Source organism: Miniopterus schreibersii (genome assembly GCF_964146895.1).
Source record: "Miniopterus schreibersii genome assembly, chromosome: 1".
Classification (NCBI taxonomy): Eukaryota; Metazoa; Chordata; class Mammalia; order Chiroptera; family Miniopteridae; genus Miniopterus; species Miniopterus schreibersii.
Window position 1 is genome coordinate 119,801,934 of NC_138101.1, and position 16,199 is coordinate 119,818,132.

Consider the following 16,199-nt stretch of genomic DNA (forward strand, 5'->3'; position numbering starts at 1 on the left):
TTTACAAAAACAACCCTAGCTGGTTTCACTCAGTGGTGAGAGCATTGGCCCGAGGACTGAAAAGTCCTAGGTTTGATTCTGACCAAGGGGACGTGCTCCAGTTGCAGGCTCGATCCCTGGCCCTGTGGGGGCTTGTGTGGGAGGTAACCAATCAATATCTCTCTCTCACACTGATGTTTCTCCTTCTCTTTCTCTCTCTCTCTCCCCCTTCCACTCTCTCTTAAAAGCAATGGAAAAAAATATCCTCGGGTGAGGATTACAGAAAAAATTCTTTTTATGAAAACAACTAGATTCAAAACCATAGTTTTGATAAGTGATCATTATTTTCCCTATGATACATGTTTTTAAAAAAGGTAAATTAAAGTATCTGAATATATATATTTTTTTAACATAAAAATCATTACTCAACAATCATTTATTGAACACCTACTGTGTACATGGCACTGTTCAGATATTTTCCCTCTTCTCCTATCCTGGCTCCCTCATTCTGTTTTATACTTATAAGTTAACACTAACTAAAGAGCACGGCCTAAGAACTTACTTATATATAAACAGTTATACATCTGAGTGCTTCACTCTTCCTCCCCAGTTTGTTCCAGGTCCTTGCTCCTCGAAAGTGCGAACCTCAACTGGAGCTTGTTAGAAATGCAGAATCTCAGGCTCCCACCTTAGACCAACTGAATCATAATCTGCATTTCAGCACTATTCCCAGGTAATATGTATGCACATTAAAGTTTAGAAGCACTGCTATGGGTGATCCTTTCTACCTGGCCTTCCAAGACATAACTGTTCACTCTACATTCTAGGCAAAACACACTCACCTCTTCCCCAGGCCTCACTTTTTACTCCCATTCCCCCATGTTTATCCCTTCTGCACATTTCTGCCTGTTAATCAATATGGAAAATGCTTTTAATTCTTTCTGATCTTGGATATTTTGGGGTAGCTCTTTCCTCTCCACCTGGGATGTCAGACTGAATGCAAATAAGGGTTCTCTTCTGAAAGAGATTTTACTTTGGATGCTGACAATTACAGCTAACGCTTTGCAGCAAAACTGGTTTTCAATACAGGCATTCTCCAACCTAAGGCAGACCTCAAAGACAACAGGGAATCTGATTCTCAAATGTGCAACCCCCTGTTGATGGATAAAGTTAAACTGCTCTTCCCCTAGAGTATTTGCCCCCACTTAACACCTGCCATTATGTGAATGTATTTTTGATACCTCCAGTTGTAGTTTTAAATGTATTTTCTTCATCAATGGATGAATGAAAACAATACTAACAATAGTGATCATATAAACTTGAATGGTACTATTCATACTTTATTTCAGTAACATCTGGACAATTCAATAGTGAGTTGTTCACCGTAATCAATACTTGTAACACTGTATTTTATGGGAAATAGTGAATGGGTTCCAAACAACCAACCTACAAAGTTAACTTTTGGAATACGTACTTTATAGGAGTTGGAGAAACATCTCTGTATTTTTATCTGAATTTAATTTATACTATACTTGCTCGAAATCATAAGTCTACATAATTAACAAAAATTAAGGTATAGAAAGCACAACCCAAGAGTTTACCAATAAATGAACTAATATTTCTGTGTTAAAAACAACTCATTTTCCCTAGAGTGACAGTTTTTTCCTTAAAAAAAGAAAATTTGATTATTTAAAAATAAGAATTTTAGATGTAAAACCACAACACAAATGAGTGTTAAAAATGTATATATAAAAATCACAAGTTACTTAATTCATAAGTTACTGTAACATAGTTCACAAATTACTATACTAAACTTATAAAGTATACCAAAATAATTTCCAAAATTAATAATCAATCATTATGAATTTTAAGTTACAATGCAATTAGAATGTTTATATAAAATTCATCAATATTTTAAAATCTCTAAACCATCCTTGCAGGCAGATTAAATCAAATTTAATCTAATTATGAATATATCTCATATATGATATGTGAATGCTACAATGTCTCTGCTTGGCTATTTTTTAACACAAACAATGTATCAAATGATGCCAAAATGCATACTTCGGCTTATATACCTGAAAATATACAAGGAAGCAATCAAGTTTTCGTTTACTGGAACCTCTGTCAAAGTACTGGCCACAGGTATCCAAAATAGTGCACACTAGTCTAATTCTGAAAAGGTGCTCAGGAGGGTCCAGTGAACTTGGAGAGCCATCAGGGTTAACACCAAATGAAGTAAAAGAATAAAGAGTTCTAAAAATAACAGCTGATTCCACCATTCGGTAATTATAAAGTTCCCCTAAGAACTTGGCACTGCTGATACGTCTCTGATTAAATTTAGGTTGATTAACCTAAAAGAAGAAAAAAAAAAGATTTGCATTAAAGAACAGTAATGTGTTTGAAAAGAGGTAAAATGCCCCTCTGTCACTTGACAGTATCAATTACTGAAAAAACACTAAACAGAAAAAAATGGGTTCTTTCCTTTTTTTCTAATATCCTTTTCTCTCTCTCTCTCGGAAATGGCTATCCATAAAATGTTAATAAAACAAAATAAAATGAAATGTTGTTTTCGCTGGTGTGGCTCAGTTAGTTGAAGTGTCATCCCGTGCAAGAAAGGGTGGTGGGTTCAATCCCCAGTTGGGGCACATGTGGGAGCCAGCTGATAGATCTCTCTCTCTCAAATCAATTTTTTAAAAAGTTTAATAAAAACACGTTAAATGTTAAATTTAGTATTAAGCTATCATTAAATGAATTGCTAGTCTATAAAGCAATTAAGATGTAGTTATCCCCCACATAACTTATTTTCTCTATTATCCATGAATTAAGAAAACAATAAGCCTACAGAAAAAGGCTTCTGCTTACAGAAAGTCTTACCAAATGATTATCAATCTTCTAATTAAAAAGTTTATAGGGTCATATAACTTGAGTCCCAATAGTAACCCAGAAATAATAAAAATGTACTATAGTCTTCCAAAATAAACAACTGTATTTGAGAAAAAGAGGCAAAATAAACCCCAGCATTAGCCTGAGAGAAGCCTAGTAAATCTAGTACAACAGGGTTTATATTAAGAAACCACTAGTTCTGGAGAGGTAATAGTAAACAACACCAAATAGGGAAAGGAAGGTTTTCAAATTATTATTTTTCAATAATAGGATTTAAGAGTTGTTTAAATTCTTCCCAAACTCCAAATTGACAACTTTAAAGAAAGTCCTTGTTACCTCCATTCCTAATCGAATATCTTCTAAAACTCCATCCACAACATGGATTCCAACATCTTCTTGGTAGAGCACTAGTCCTGCTAAGAGGTTGGCCACACAATGAATACTATTGTATTTCACATTCCAGATGTTTATCATACAACAAATAACATAGTCTTTCACTTCTTGGTCCTGCCAGGGCAACTTTCGCATCTGTCTCAAAACCTAAATGAAGAGAATTTTAATTAAATTACTAAGACAAGCACATAGTCCAATATGCTCAATAATATAGATATGTTATTATGATTATACAGATAAAGAACTTTTGAAATGGAAAATACTTTAGAGATCCTCTATCGGCTTTTTCACTTTAGAGATGAAACATGAGATTTTTCTAATTATTGACAAAATGTACTCACATTTTCCCCACATCTTTCTGTAATGCCCCCAAAATTTCCTAGAGTTTCTAGGTCTTCAGTCACGCTAACAGTATATACTTATATACTAAGGTCACTGAAAGAAATTGCCAAGGCTCACCAAAAATAATGTTTCTTTTGTGCTTCATTTGATGTAAATAATCTTAGACACTTCTTTTATAAATCAAAAATTTCCAATAAATAAATAAACCCAAGGTGAACTGGTTAAAAGATCACTTAAGATGGAGAACATAACATCAAGACTGACATTACACTGTCCTGTTTCCTCATATGTAAAAGGAGGGGATAATAAAAGCACCTCCTAGTCTGTTGTAAGTTAAAACATGTGAAGTATGTAGGAAAGTGTCTGGCACATTTTAAGTACCCCATAAAAGTTAGGTATTGCTATTTCAAAAACTCTACTGGTAATGACATAATCAGCAGAGCTCTACCTGTAATCGAGTTCTTTCCATTTTTATTCTGAAAGAAAATGGATACTATTGGCAGATTGCAAAGTATTCCTTTCATCTCTATATCCACAATCCACCTTTTTTTTTTTTTTTAAATATATTTTTATTGATTTCAGAGAGAGGAAGGGAGAGGGAGGGAGAGAGAGAAACATCAGTGATGAGAGAGTCATTGACCGGCTGCCTCCTGCATGCCCCTGACTGGGGATGGAGCCTGCAACCCAGGCATGTGCCCTGACCGGGAATCGAACCCCAATCGCCTGGATCCTAGGTCGACACTCAACCGCTGAGCCATGCCCGGCTGGGCCACAATCCATCTTTTAAGCACTAAGTATTTTCTCATATCAGATTCACTGGCAATGTTAATGTTGTCTCAAATGCCTAAGCATTCCATATTTTTCAAACTTCTAGTCAATTCTAAACAGATGTCAAAATCCTTATGTTTTAAACAACTATTATTCTGACTCTCTGAAAGTTGGTTTCAATTTTCAAGGCTGCACTATCATCCCTATTTCCTTTTACCCCACTCATGTATTATTTCCTGCCTTTATCCTCCCCATAGGTTTTCTCTGTCCAGAAGTTAATTTACTTTTTTTCTCCTAAAAGGAAAAAAGTTCTACATTGTATTGTTTCAACTTGTAGAATTAACCAAGAAATATTTTGTTCAATGTATCTTACTTTAAAAGTGAAGTTTCTAACAAGGTAACTACAATAATTAAGATAACAGATCAGTGCTTCTTCAACTTTTCTGGAAAGTGACCCTTGCAAGAATCTAAAGAAAGCCACAGACCTTCACTCCAGAAAAATACAGACAGTCCCAGAATTCAAAATTATGAAATTTCAGAGGGTCATGGGCTTCCTAAAGCCTATTCAAAGTTAAGATCCCTTGCTCTGAAGCAAAATTTATTAAAATTAAAATAAATTTTGCCTTATTTACGACAGAATACTGGACACAGTCATAGTTTCAAATATATATACAGCATCAAAATTCAGTTTGGCCCGGCCGGGCGTGGCTCAGTGATTGAGCGTCGACCTAGGATCCAGGCGATCAGGGTTCGATTCCCGGTCAGGGCACATGCCCGGGTTGCGGGCTCGATCAATGACTCTCTCATCATTGATGTTTCTATCTCTCTCCCTGTCCTTTCCTCTCTCTGAAATCAATAAGGATATATTTAAAAAAAAAAAAAAATTTCAATTTAGAAGAATGGCCATTTTAATTAAAGTAAGAAGTTATTATCATAACAGGAAAACAAAACGCTGTCCCATATATTACATATCATCATATGAATTCCTTCTTAGGGTGACTTGTATAAAGTCAATCATAATGGAACTTGGGATCAAATCCCAACTCTCATAAACTTTACTGCTGGGACACTAATAGCTCTGCTTCAATTTCTCCATTTACAAAATGTGAATAATGCAAGGTACTTGCATTTCTGATCTAGTGGAGCACTGAAGCAATTTATAAACGAACTGATCTAGGAAAACTGAAATATATGTCCCTGACCTAAAATTTTGTGCACAGGCTATTTAAAAAGTGCACTATTTTTAACACTATTATCATTAGGATGAAAAAGAATTCCTTTAGTTGAATATTATATAACTACCACAAATCCCAGGTTGACCATGATTCCATTAAGATTTACCTTCTCAGTGGTAACCTTGGAAAGATCCTTGTACAAAAGTTTCCGGACATATTCCTGGAGAGGAGGACGTTTCTTTTTCACTGTTTTTTCAGCTGGAGGTGGGTTGCAGTAGTAATATGCATTCTCCACCATTGTGACATATCTTGCATCAAGATGCATTGCTTGTTTCTTTCTCATCATTTGTTCCTAAAATAAAAAGTCTACATTAGTCAATATATGTTCATTCTAAGGTTTCTTTATTCCTAACAAAACTTCTGTTCTCAGTGAAAAGATTTCAGGATAAAGGGCTAGAAAAAGAAAAAACACAATCACTAGATATTTCTAGGAGTGTGCAAGCATAATATACCACTAATCATTTGTTTATAACAAATTAGCTCATAACTGCTTGGTCTCAGGCCTTGTCCAATAAGATACTCAGAGAACTTTTGCTACAAACAAAGGTAATTTATAACTCTTCCAAACTACAAAATATGAACAAAAGGGGTGACTCTGGCTCTGGCTGTTTCACATACAACTGAGAAAAAAAATTTATTCTCAGAGCACGTATCATTTGATACTATACCAGATAAATCTGACATGTTTCTATAGACAAGAAAACTAAAAGCCTCCAAGGTCTTATATCTTTGTCCAGAGCATCAACCCAGAGAAGGTGATTAAAAACACAGATCTGATCAATCATCATCTACTTTAGGCTTTCTCAACTTGACACTGTGTACTAGATAATTCTTTGCCATGGGGGGATGGGAGCTGTTCCTGTACATTGTAGACTGTTTTGTGCAACTCTGACATCTACCCACTAGATGCCAGTTGAGAACCACTGACTAGCTGAAGATCTTTAAATAGCACTCCTAATTCTTAAAACAGCATCATACTAAGCATTAAGATTACTGAATTTATCCAGTCATTCAATAAACATTTTACTTGGCACTTATTATGTTCTAGGCACTATTCCAGGTGCTAGAACTCACCAGTGAATAAGACAGACATGATTTCTACCTTCATGAAGCCTAACAGTCTAGCATAAGAAGACAGAACAAAGAACTCAACAAATAAACTAACAATCTTTTAAATAATAATTGTGATCAGTGGTATGAAGGAAAATAATAAGGCACTAAGCTAGAGAGTCACAAGGAGACTACTTTAGGTAGAGAGGGTTAAGGATGGCCTAAGAAAGTGACATCTAAGTTATGATCTGAAAGATGACAAACGTTGAGAAAAGCCATGGGGACAGCATTCACAGCAGAATCAACAGCAAGAACAGAGGTTCTAAGGAGAGATATACGTTACAGAAACCAAAAGAAGGCCATTGAGGTGCCCATAGGAAAACTGCATGAGATGAGATCTGAGACATACGGAAAGCTAAGTAGTACCAGACTCTGAAGACACAGTAAGAACTTTGGGTTTTAAGAGTGTAGAGGGAAACTGCTGGTAAAGCACTCAGGGCTCTTTATAAATCTAGTTTTTTGCCCACCTCTCCAGTCTTATCTGCACCCGCTTGACTCGATGTGTATTTCTTCTCTGCCTTTAAGACTCAGATTAGTCTCTAAAATAAACACCACTTTTCCACAAAACTTATCCTGACATACCAAGACTAGATTAAGTGCCTCTTCTATCTATGCCCATAATACCCTTTGCTTACCCACATTATTATACTGCATTTACCACCATGTATTCCAATTGCCTATTTACTCCTCTGACTTATTAAACTCCAGGAAAGCATGGACTATCTTTTCATCTCTATATATCCCAAGGGTCTAACATAAGGGTTTGCACTCAATGAATACTAAGAAGCTATCAGGGAAGGTATTTCCTAACTCATCAGTCTGGCTTAAATACCCCCTCCATGAGCCCATATTCTCTGCATACCTCTATTAAAGCACTTACAACAATGTATTAGAATTAGCACTGGATGTGGACCACTTTGACAACTATATTCTTTGTACCACTTCTCCTAACCAGTCTTAACATGCCTGACACATAGGTCTCACAAAAATGTTAAATGATAAATGATAAATAAGGCTCCTATTCAGAAAGCAAGAGAATCACTGATAAAGGCTAGCTTCTTTTGCTATAAGAGGGGAAAAGATCCACTAAGCCAAGAAAACCAGTCAGGCAGGAAGGCAGGTAGTATGATATTCACTCATACTACCACAATTAGTAAATATTTTCCCCAGCAAAAAATAAATACTGAGGATTCAATGTTGTAAATAAAAAGTAGATATTAAAAACTAAGCTTTCCTAGCATCTCTGTTACATTTTTATGAAATTAAATTTATTGGGTAACATTGGTAAAAAACATTGTATAAGTTTCAACTAATACATTTTTATATGCAGTGTCTCATTTAACCTTACCAGTATGAGTCAAAGAGGAGGAAGAGTTTTCTCCTTGTTACAATAAAAATTTGAACTTGGAATAATTATTATATGATTAATATGATATAAACCTAGAAAGAATTTGGAAGTCAATTCCATTTGATGACCTTCACATTAATATTTTTGTTTAGGAGAAATAAATTCTCATGTTTCTTCATTTCTAAATATCATCGACAGAGAATTCAGGCTCACAACTAGATTCTAAAAAAATAACATACCTAGAGAAAATGACACAATCAAGACTTTTGTTAACAGCAACACTGATGTAAGACTATGCATGCCCAGGGATTCCTAAACCAAGAGCCCTCTTGAACACTAACACCAACCTTGCCAAAGGCTACCAGCAAAATGCATAGATATTATCAATAAGCATAATAACTTAATTGCTTAATAAACTCAATGGCCATTTTGGGATCCTAATAAACTTAAGAAATAATTTCTCCCCCAAGGTAATTTTTTAGGCTTATATTTTTATGTTTCATTTTAAAATGTAATTGTATGTTAAGTTTATAATTTACGTGCTTATGGCACACCAACCTAAACTAACATAATAGTATTAAGAGTACCTGCTCATTTTCAACATTTGTCAAGCTATTTTTGGTTAAACTTAATACCTATTCACAAATACTATTAACTCACTGAGATGAGAGCCAAGTAAGAAAAATTCCAACAACTCTCCAGGAATGGCAGCTCATATGTATGGGATGTTCGAACTGAGGTAGAAATGTTTATGTTTATATGGCAGAGCAAGGTAACAGGCACTGGTCAATATTTTTAACCCCTCAAATAAATCAAGAATCTCAAGCTTTTGCTAGGATTCTCAAGCCCTTACCAAAAGTACACTGGTCCTCAAGTGAGATTCTGGAGATCTGAAAAGAAATCTTCCACATGTTTCCAGTAGGGTGCATGCCATTTCAATATGGTGATGGGAAAAATCTGAGAGAAGCATCTGTAATAATAATAATGATGAAAAACCACAAAGACAATACTTCAATCCTATTAGAGAAAAAAAATATTATATTTCTAATTTGTGTAACAACTTTAAAAATATCAGTATAAAAAACAAAAGCTAGTCTTTTAGTTTAACAATCTTCATTGCTGGGCATCTTTTGTGTTTCTCCATAAAAATCTTACCTAAAAGCTTCAATATATTTAATGTCTTTCCTTTTAGATAGCTATATGGAAATTAATATCAAAGCTCTTTCTAAATGTATTATTAAATGCCACATTTAAACACATCACAATACATAGCTAACATTTTCTAAATGACTCTGTGTTAGTTATTTTTAAAATTCTGACTACAAAAGACTTACTGTATGAAAGTTACAAACACAACACATTACCACATTTTAGTAGTATTTATCCTCCCAATCTTTTACTATGCATATTTTCTAAACCAAAATAGATTCAGACATATCACATCATTTGATATTTTGTTTTGTTTTGTTTGTTTGTTTGGGCTAACTTGAATATTTTCCCATGTCCTTATTTATCTTACTATGGCATGATTTAAAAGTACTACTGTATAACATAAACTGTACTAAAACTTAATTGATTCTTATTTATTGGACAAATTGTTTAAAATTTCTTGCTATTATAAATAATGATGTGACAAACATCCATGTAGATAAATCTGTACACACATTTATGATTATTTTCTTAAAACCAATTTATAGAAATGAAATTTCTGTCAAAGAAATATACCCTTCCAATAAGTTTTAATACTTAGTCCAAAGAAATATACTGTTAAAATTATTCCTTTCAATTATAGTATTGAGGAAACTTTCACAATCCCTCATAAAATGCTGTTCAGAGTTTCCCTAAATGTACTATAGTATCGTGAGATGTTCCAAGTAGACTTAGAAAATTTAACCCCTTGAATATTTACAATGACTATTAGTATTTTAAACACTAATAAACCATGCTGTAAAGAAATTTGTTTAATTTGTTTAACTCAGGGTTTTCCAAATATACTTGAATCCATGAGACCCATTTTGTGTGATATACCTAGTAATATCCCAAGGAAATCAATTTGATAGTATTATTGTTAATAATGAACAATTCCATATATAGAATTATTCCATCTAGCTGCATCAACTTTACCATACATATTAGTTACTGATTTCTAGTTTAAATTCCACTGTGGACAAAAAACAAAATTTGAATAATTTCAACCTTCTCTTATTTGCTGAGACTTTCTTTACGGTTGATTTTGGTAAATGGTCCATTTGCATTTGAAGACACTGTAAATTCTGATGCTATTGGGTATAGTGCCAATTAGATCAAGACTGTTCATTGTGTTGTTCAATTCTGTATATACAGTACATACTAATTTTGTCTGCCTGTTCTTTCAGCTATTAAAAAGTATTTTCAAGTCTCCCACACTATGATTGTGGATTTATTTCTCTTCTCCCTGTCAGTATTTGCTTTATATATTTTCAAGCTACATTATTAGATGCATACTAATTCAGGAAGTAACACGTTCATTGCTATCAACTAACCTTTTTTTATTTCTTTTTTTTAGAATATGTTTTTATTGATTTTAGGGAGAGAGGAAGGGAGGCGGAGAGAAAGAGAAACACTGATGTGACTGGCTGCCTCCTGCTCACCCCATACTGGGGATAGAGCCTGCACCCAGGCACGTGCCATGATGGGGAACTGAACCAGTGACCTTTCAGTACATGGAACCAACTGAGCCACACAGGCCAGGGCTAACCTTTATTTCTAATACAGCGTCATGCCACAAAGTCTACTTTGTCTGATAATAATGCAACCAAGTGTCTTTTGAATAGTGCTTCCATGGTATATTTCCCCCATCTTTTTACTTCAGCCTTTCTGATATTTATAAAGGGGTGGGCAAAAGTAGGTTTACAGTTGTACAAATACTACAGTAAATAATAATACAAGAACAAACTGTGTTTCACGTACTCACAACTATAAACCTACTTTTGCCCAAGCCTGTATGTCTCTTATAGGCAGCATATAGTGGTGGTGTTTTAATCAAGCCTTATAGTCCTAAGGCTTTTACTTGACGTATTTTGTCCTATATTTCACGCAATTACTGTTACAGTTGTGTTTTTGTATCTACCATCCTATTATTTGTTTTCTATTTTGCTCATCTGTTTAATGTTCCTTTTTACTCCCTTCTTGCTTTCCTTTGGATTAATCAAATATTTTTAAATTATTTTTCTAGCATTTGTAACTAAAACTATAAACTTGTCTATTAAAAATAATTCAAATAATTCAGCACTAACCTTTAAACAATGCAGTGTATCATTTTTTGTGAACATCTTAAACTTAGTTAGTTCTCCAATAAAACGAACAGTTTTGTTCTTTGTTTCAATATTGATCTGGTCCTTTTTTCGCACCTACAAATTAAAAGAGATACTCCTTAGATAATTAACATTTTGAAATCTCTTTGGTAAGAACTGTTATTTTAATAATACTGAATTCACTTCAATACTTTAAGTAAATTTGGGTATAGTTTCTTGCAATATTCAAACTGTTTTCAGTTAAGGCAAAACAAGCTCTATAGAACACCAGTGCCAGAATGTGCTTTGCACAAACAGTTCCATAATCAAATAATGCATTTTATCAGACTTAAGAGGGTCTCAAAATAAGAAATCTGTTTAACTTAATTCAATGTTTCTCAAATTTATTTGGCAACATAAATCCCCCCTTGGAAATGTTAACTCTGACTAGTTAGCCTCCCATTTTATTAATATATAAGGAACACACTTTAGGAGATGCTGCTTTATAAATAATGAACGCCGAGAGCTCACTTAAGCAAAAATATTATGAAGGCTCAGTTGGTGTATTATAGTGACAAACTATATATTGCATTTTTATTAAAAATTCATTATAATAAAATTTCCAATATAACTATTCTTTTTTATTACCAGTCACAGTCATATATCAAAGCTCAAGTCCTTTGCAAATATAACCCCCTACTTAGGCACATATATGAAGAAATACAGAATATGACAAAATCCTATTACAACAGACAATGTGAACAGACACCTCAAGATAAATGTAACTGAATTTAACCGCAGAATTATATTTTCAAACCTACAGACTTGAAACCTTTTATTTGAACAATAAGGACAAAAATATGTTGGTGCCTGAACTAGTCTGGTGTTCTCTTCTTTTTCAGAACACTATCGTACTTGTTCCACATAACAACATTCTAAAAGGAACAATACCTGTTACAATTCTGATCTGACAGTTAAGACAATAATAAAAGAAACCTAACAAATCACTTGGCCAAGGATCAGCACTAAAAACCCTGTCTTCTGTTACTTGAGAATTCCACTACACTAGTATGTGCTGGGGTTCAAAAGAGGGCCTAACCTGACCAGCAGCTGGACAACTAATAATAATCATTTATATATAAATACTAAATTCTACATACTCAGGCAGCTAACACTTAAATAAAATTTATCATCTTCATTTTTAAGGACCTATTTTCTATAGCATGCAGAGGTGGTATTTAGACCTTTTAGATCTTCAGTAATCATTTTTAAATAAAACTGCTTACACATTAAAAAAAAAAAATTAGCCCGGCCGGGCGTGGCTCAGCGGTTGAGCATCAACCTAGGATCTAGGCGATTAGGGTTCGATTCCCGGTCAGGGCACATGCCTGGGTTGCGGGCTCAATCCCCAGTCGGGGGTGTGCAAGAGGCAGCCAAGCAATGACTCACCACTGATGTTTCTATCTCTCTCTCTCCCTCCCCTTTCCTCTCTCTGAAATCAATAAAGATATATTTAAAAAAAAAAAAAAAATTAGAGCTCACTATAAGTGTATTTAATCTAAAGCATCAATAAAACTGCATCAGTTCAAAATAAAATCACAAAAACTTAACTTACAGAACTTTAATCACATCATTTAGGAATTCAAAATAGCTTTGGGATTAGAGACAAACAAGAAAAATAATAGAACTAACTATATTGAATAAACTTGACTGTTTTAGCCTTGCAATTTAGAAAAGAATGTAGCCTTCATAAAGACCCTTTCACAAATATGTTTGATCTTATTAATTTTTTTTACTTTGTGAACTCCTAGATAGATTAAGAATGTGGATCCTGGACCAGATTTGCTGGGTTTAAATCCAAGCTCTATAATTTACTCACTGTTACTTAAACTCTATGCCTCAATTCTAACATGCCTAGTAGGGCTGTTGTCTTAAGTGAATTGGTATATGCACAGCACATGCAACAGTACCTACAAGAACCAGGAAGAGCCCAATAAATATTAGCTACTATTAATTTTATCTATATTTGTATCACTAATACATGGACACTAAATGTTTACTGAGTAAACAAATAAATGAAAACGCTTAATGTTTATGTATGTACTGCAGAGACAGAAGAACAAATTGTCTATGGTCAGACCATCTAAGCCCTTATGGTCATTCTGTGCCATTTTTTGAGGGTATATCATCTTGCACAATTCACATTTACTCCCTGAACCTGTTGGTTCGCTTGGTAAAAGAGGATAAAAATAAGGGTGGTGGTGGTAGTGGTGGTGGTAATGATAATAACTATACTTCACTTGATAATAAGCAAGTAATATACGAGACAAAGATTATACAATCTTTAAAATGATGTTTAAGAAGTGTTTTAAATGACACTGTAAAATGCTTCTGCATGAGAAATAAAGAATGGAAAATGTACATACAATATAAATTCATCCATGAAAAACTACTGAGGAATAAAAGTAAAGAAATACACTAAAATATCACTGGGGTTTGCTTTTAATTGATGAAATTATGTGGTTGTCCTGCCTTCTTTCTACTTTATATGTTTTATATTTTCTAAATCATCCACACTAAGCACGTATTTATTTTAGAGTTAAAATTTTTTGAGACATTACTGAATTAAAATATATATAAATAAAATATATATGAAAATTATACATCGTTAATTCATCTGCATTTATTTTTGCAGAAGTGGAGTTTTTTTTGTGTGTGTTTTTTGTGTTTTTTTGTTTTTAATTTTTATTTTTTTGTTTGTTTTTTTTAAATATGTCTATTGATTTCAGAGAGAGGAAGGGAGAGGGGGAAAAACAGAAACATCAATGATGAGTCATTGATTGGCTGCCTCCTGCACGGCCCCGACTGGGGATCCGGCCCACAACCCGGGCATGTGCCCTGACCGGGAACTGAACCTCGATCTCCTGGATCATAGGTCGATGCTCAACCAATGAGCCACACCAGCCAGGCTGCAGAAGTGTTTTGACATACCTTTTGATCAAAAGGAGTCAACAAATGAGACTGGAAAATATTGAATGACGATTCAGAATGAGTTAGTCTTTTTTTTTGCATAAGTTACAGTCTTTTGAAAAGCCTTCAGGTTTTTTTCATATAAAAATAAGGGAATGAGAGAATTGATTTCTAATATTTCATTTGAAAATTCTATAATTTTGTCATGCTAGTGAGATTGTATCTTTTTAACCTCAATGATATTTAAGAGTAACTGGATAATACACTATGTTACATGTTTTGAAAGCTGTAATGCTCAGTAATACTTAAAATTCTATGATACTCCACTACAGTTAAGAGCTTATGCATCCAGAATCACCCAAGGAGATTTCTAAAAACATGTATATGTCTTTCCCAGTCCTACTACTTCCCCTAAATATTCAGCTTCAGTGTATCATTTTTGAAATGCTTCCTTATTTACATAATCAATCATCTTTAGCAAAAATGGTGCTTACAGCTAATTTATTAATGAGAGCTGAAATTGAGATTAACTGAATAACTAAATTCATATGCATTATTAATAAAAAGCCTTAAGATACGTCAACACATAAAAAGAATTTCCAAGGCCTATCATTCATTATTTTCCTATCAAAAGAACACTCCCGCACCCAAATGTCATCTATAATAGACATACTTTCTGTTCTCCGTAATTTGTTCATTTTGTTTTAAATAAACTTTATTCTCACAATCACTCAACTAATTTTTTGGAAAATCTACTATAGGCTAAATACTAAGTAAGCACTAAGTCTATAAACAAGTAAATTTTCCTTCAAAGAAGCTTATTTTATTCTGTGGACCACTAATCTCCAAAGTAGGATGGGCAAGACTCTTGATCTACAGGGGTGTGGGGGAAAAATTTTTTGGAACTTCTATTTTTGTTTTTGTTTTTTATATAATACTTTTCAATTTACTATTGTATGTTTTATAATGTACATAAAATACTTGGTACAATTGCAAATGCATATAATTTATAAATAAATATGTCTATATTGGGATATGTGGTTAACTTATTTTAGCAAGAGAGGCTTATTTATAAAGCTAAAAGAACACTAATTTTAAAAATGTCAATCAGTTACAAACAACCGTGTGGTAATTGCCGGGGTGAGGGAGAGTGGAAGAGGGTATGGGGGGATAAATGGTGATGGGGAAAAAGTAAATTTTTTTTAAAATGTCAATCTGTGAGGGTGATATGCTTATTTATATTTTATATAAAAGCTGTCCCCTCCATTATCAGAGAAGTAGATTGTGCTAAAAATTTAGAGAACACGGAGAACTAAAAAAGAAAAATTATTTCTCACTATTCAAAGATAGTCACTGCTAACATATTGATAATGCATTTTAACGTAACTTTGTTTATACGTGTAAGATTTTATAGCTTGTTTTTTGCCCCCTAAAAGTGCTTTCTCTATAAAATGAAAACTTTTTGGTAAATACCACTTTCAATGGCTCTATATCACTTTCTTAATCCATTGTTTGGCTTTTAGGCTATTTTCCACTTTTTTCCTATTACAATTCATGATATGAATAAAGCACTGGGGGTCTATAGAACTGTTAGGACAGATTCTCAGAGTTGTCCAATTTATGAATGCCTCTTAGGCTTTTGAAACATATTGCCAAATTCCCTCTCTAAATTTCTATCATAGTATATGTGAATGATTTCATTTCTATTAGCTTTACTACTCTGCCAGTCAAATTAATGAATCTGTTGTTTTAACTAGAATACTAGAATTTCTTTGACTACTATATGTGTTTCATGCAGTTCTGCTAACCAGCTTTATTTCTCAGGTGAGATTCTTAAGCAAGGTCAAATGAAATCAGATTGTCACAATATGATGGAGCTAGATAGCAGAGATGGGG

The 16,199-nt window shown here is 33.7% G+C and overlaps 1 protein-coding gene across 6 annotated transcripts in view; it reads right to left on the minus strand.

The window, feature by feature from the left end:
• UPF2 (UPF2 regulator of nonsense mediated mRNA decay) overlaps positions 1-16,199 on the minus strand; it is a gene marked incomplete at its 3' end in the record, with an annotated part of 108,177 nt that overhangs the window by 31,448 nt on the left and 60,530 nt on the right. For 4 of the 6 annotated variants that reach the window (XM_081132472.1, XM_081132471.1, XM_081132474.1 and 1 more), the window contains exons 10-14: positions 11,337-11,450; positions 8,915-9,031; positions 5,710-5,895; positions 3,202-3,405; positions 2,058-2,333 (exon numbers count right to left, since the gene is read on the minus strand). In XM_081132472.1, coding sequence (XP_080988598.1) covers positions 2,058-2,333; positions 3,202-3,405; positions 5,710-5,895; positions 8,915-9,031; positions 11,337-11,450 — 897 coding nt within the window. The remainder of the gene's footprint in view (positions 1-2,057; positions 2,334-3,201; positions 3,406-5,709; positions 5,896-8,914; positions 9,032-11,336; positions 11,451-16,199) is intronic. The other 2 variants (XM_081132476.1, XM_081132475.1) reach the window with 1 other exon arrangement.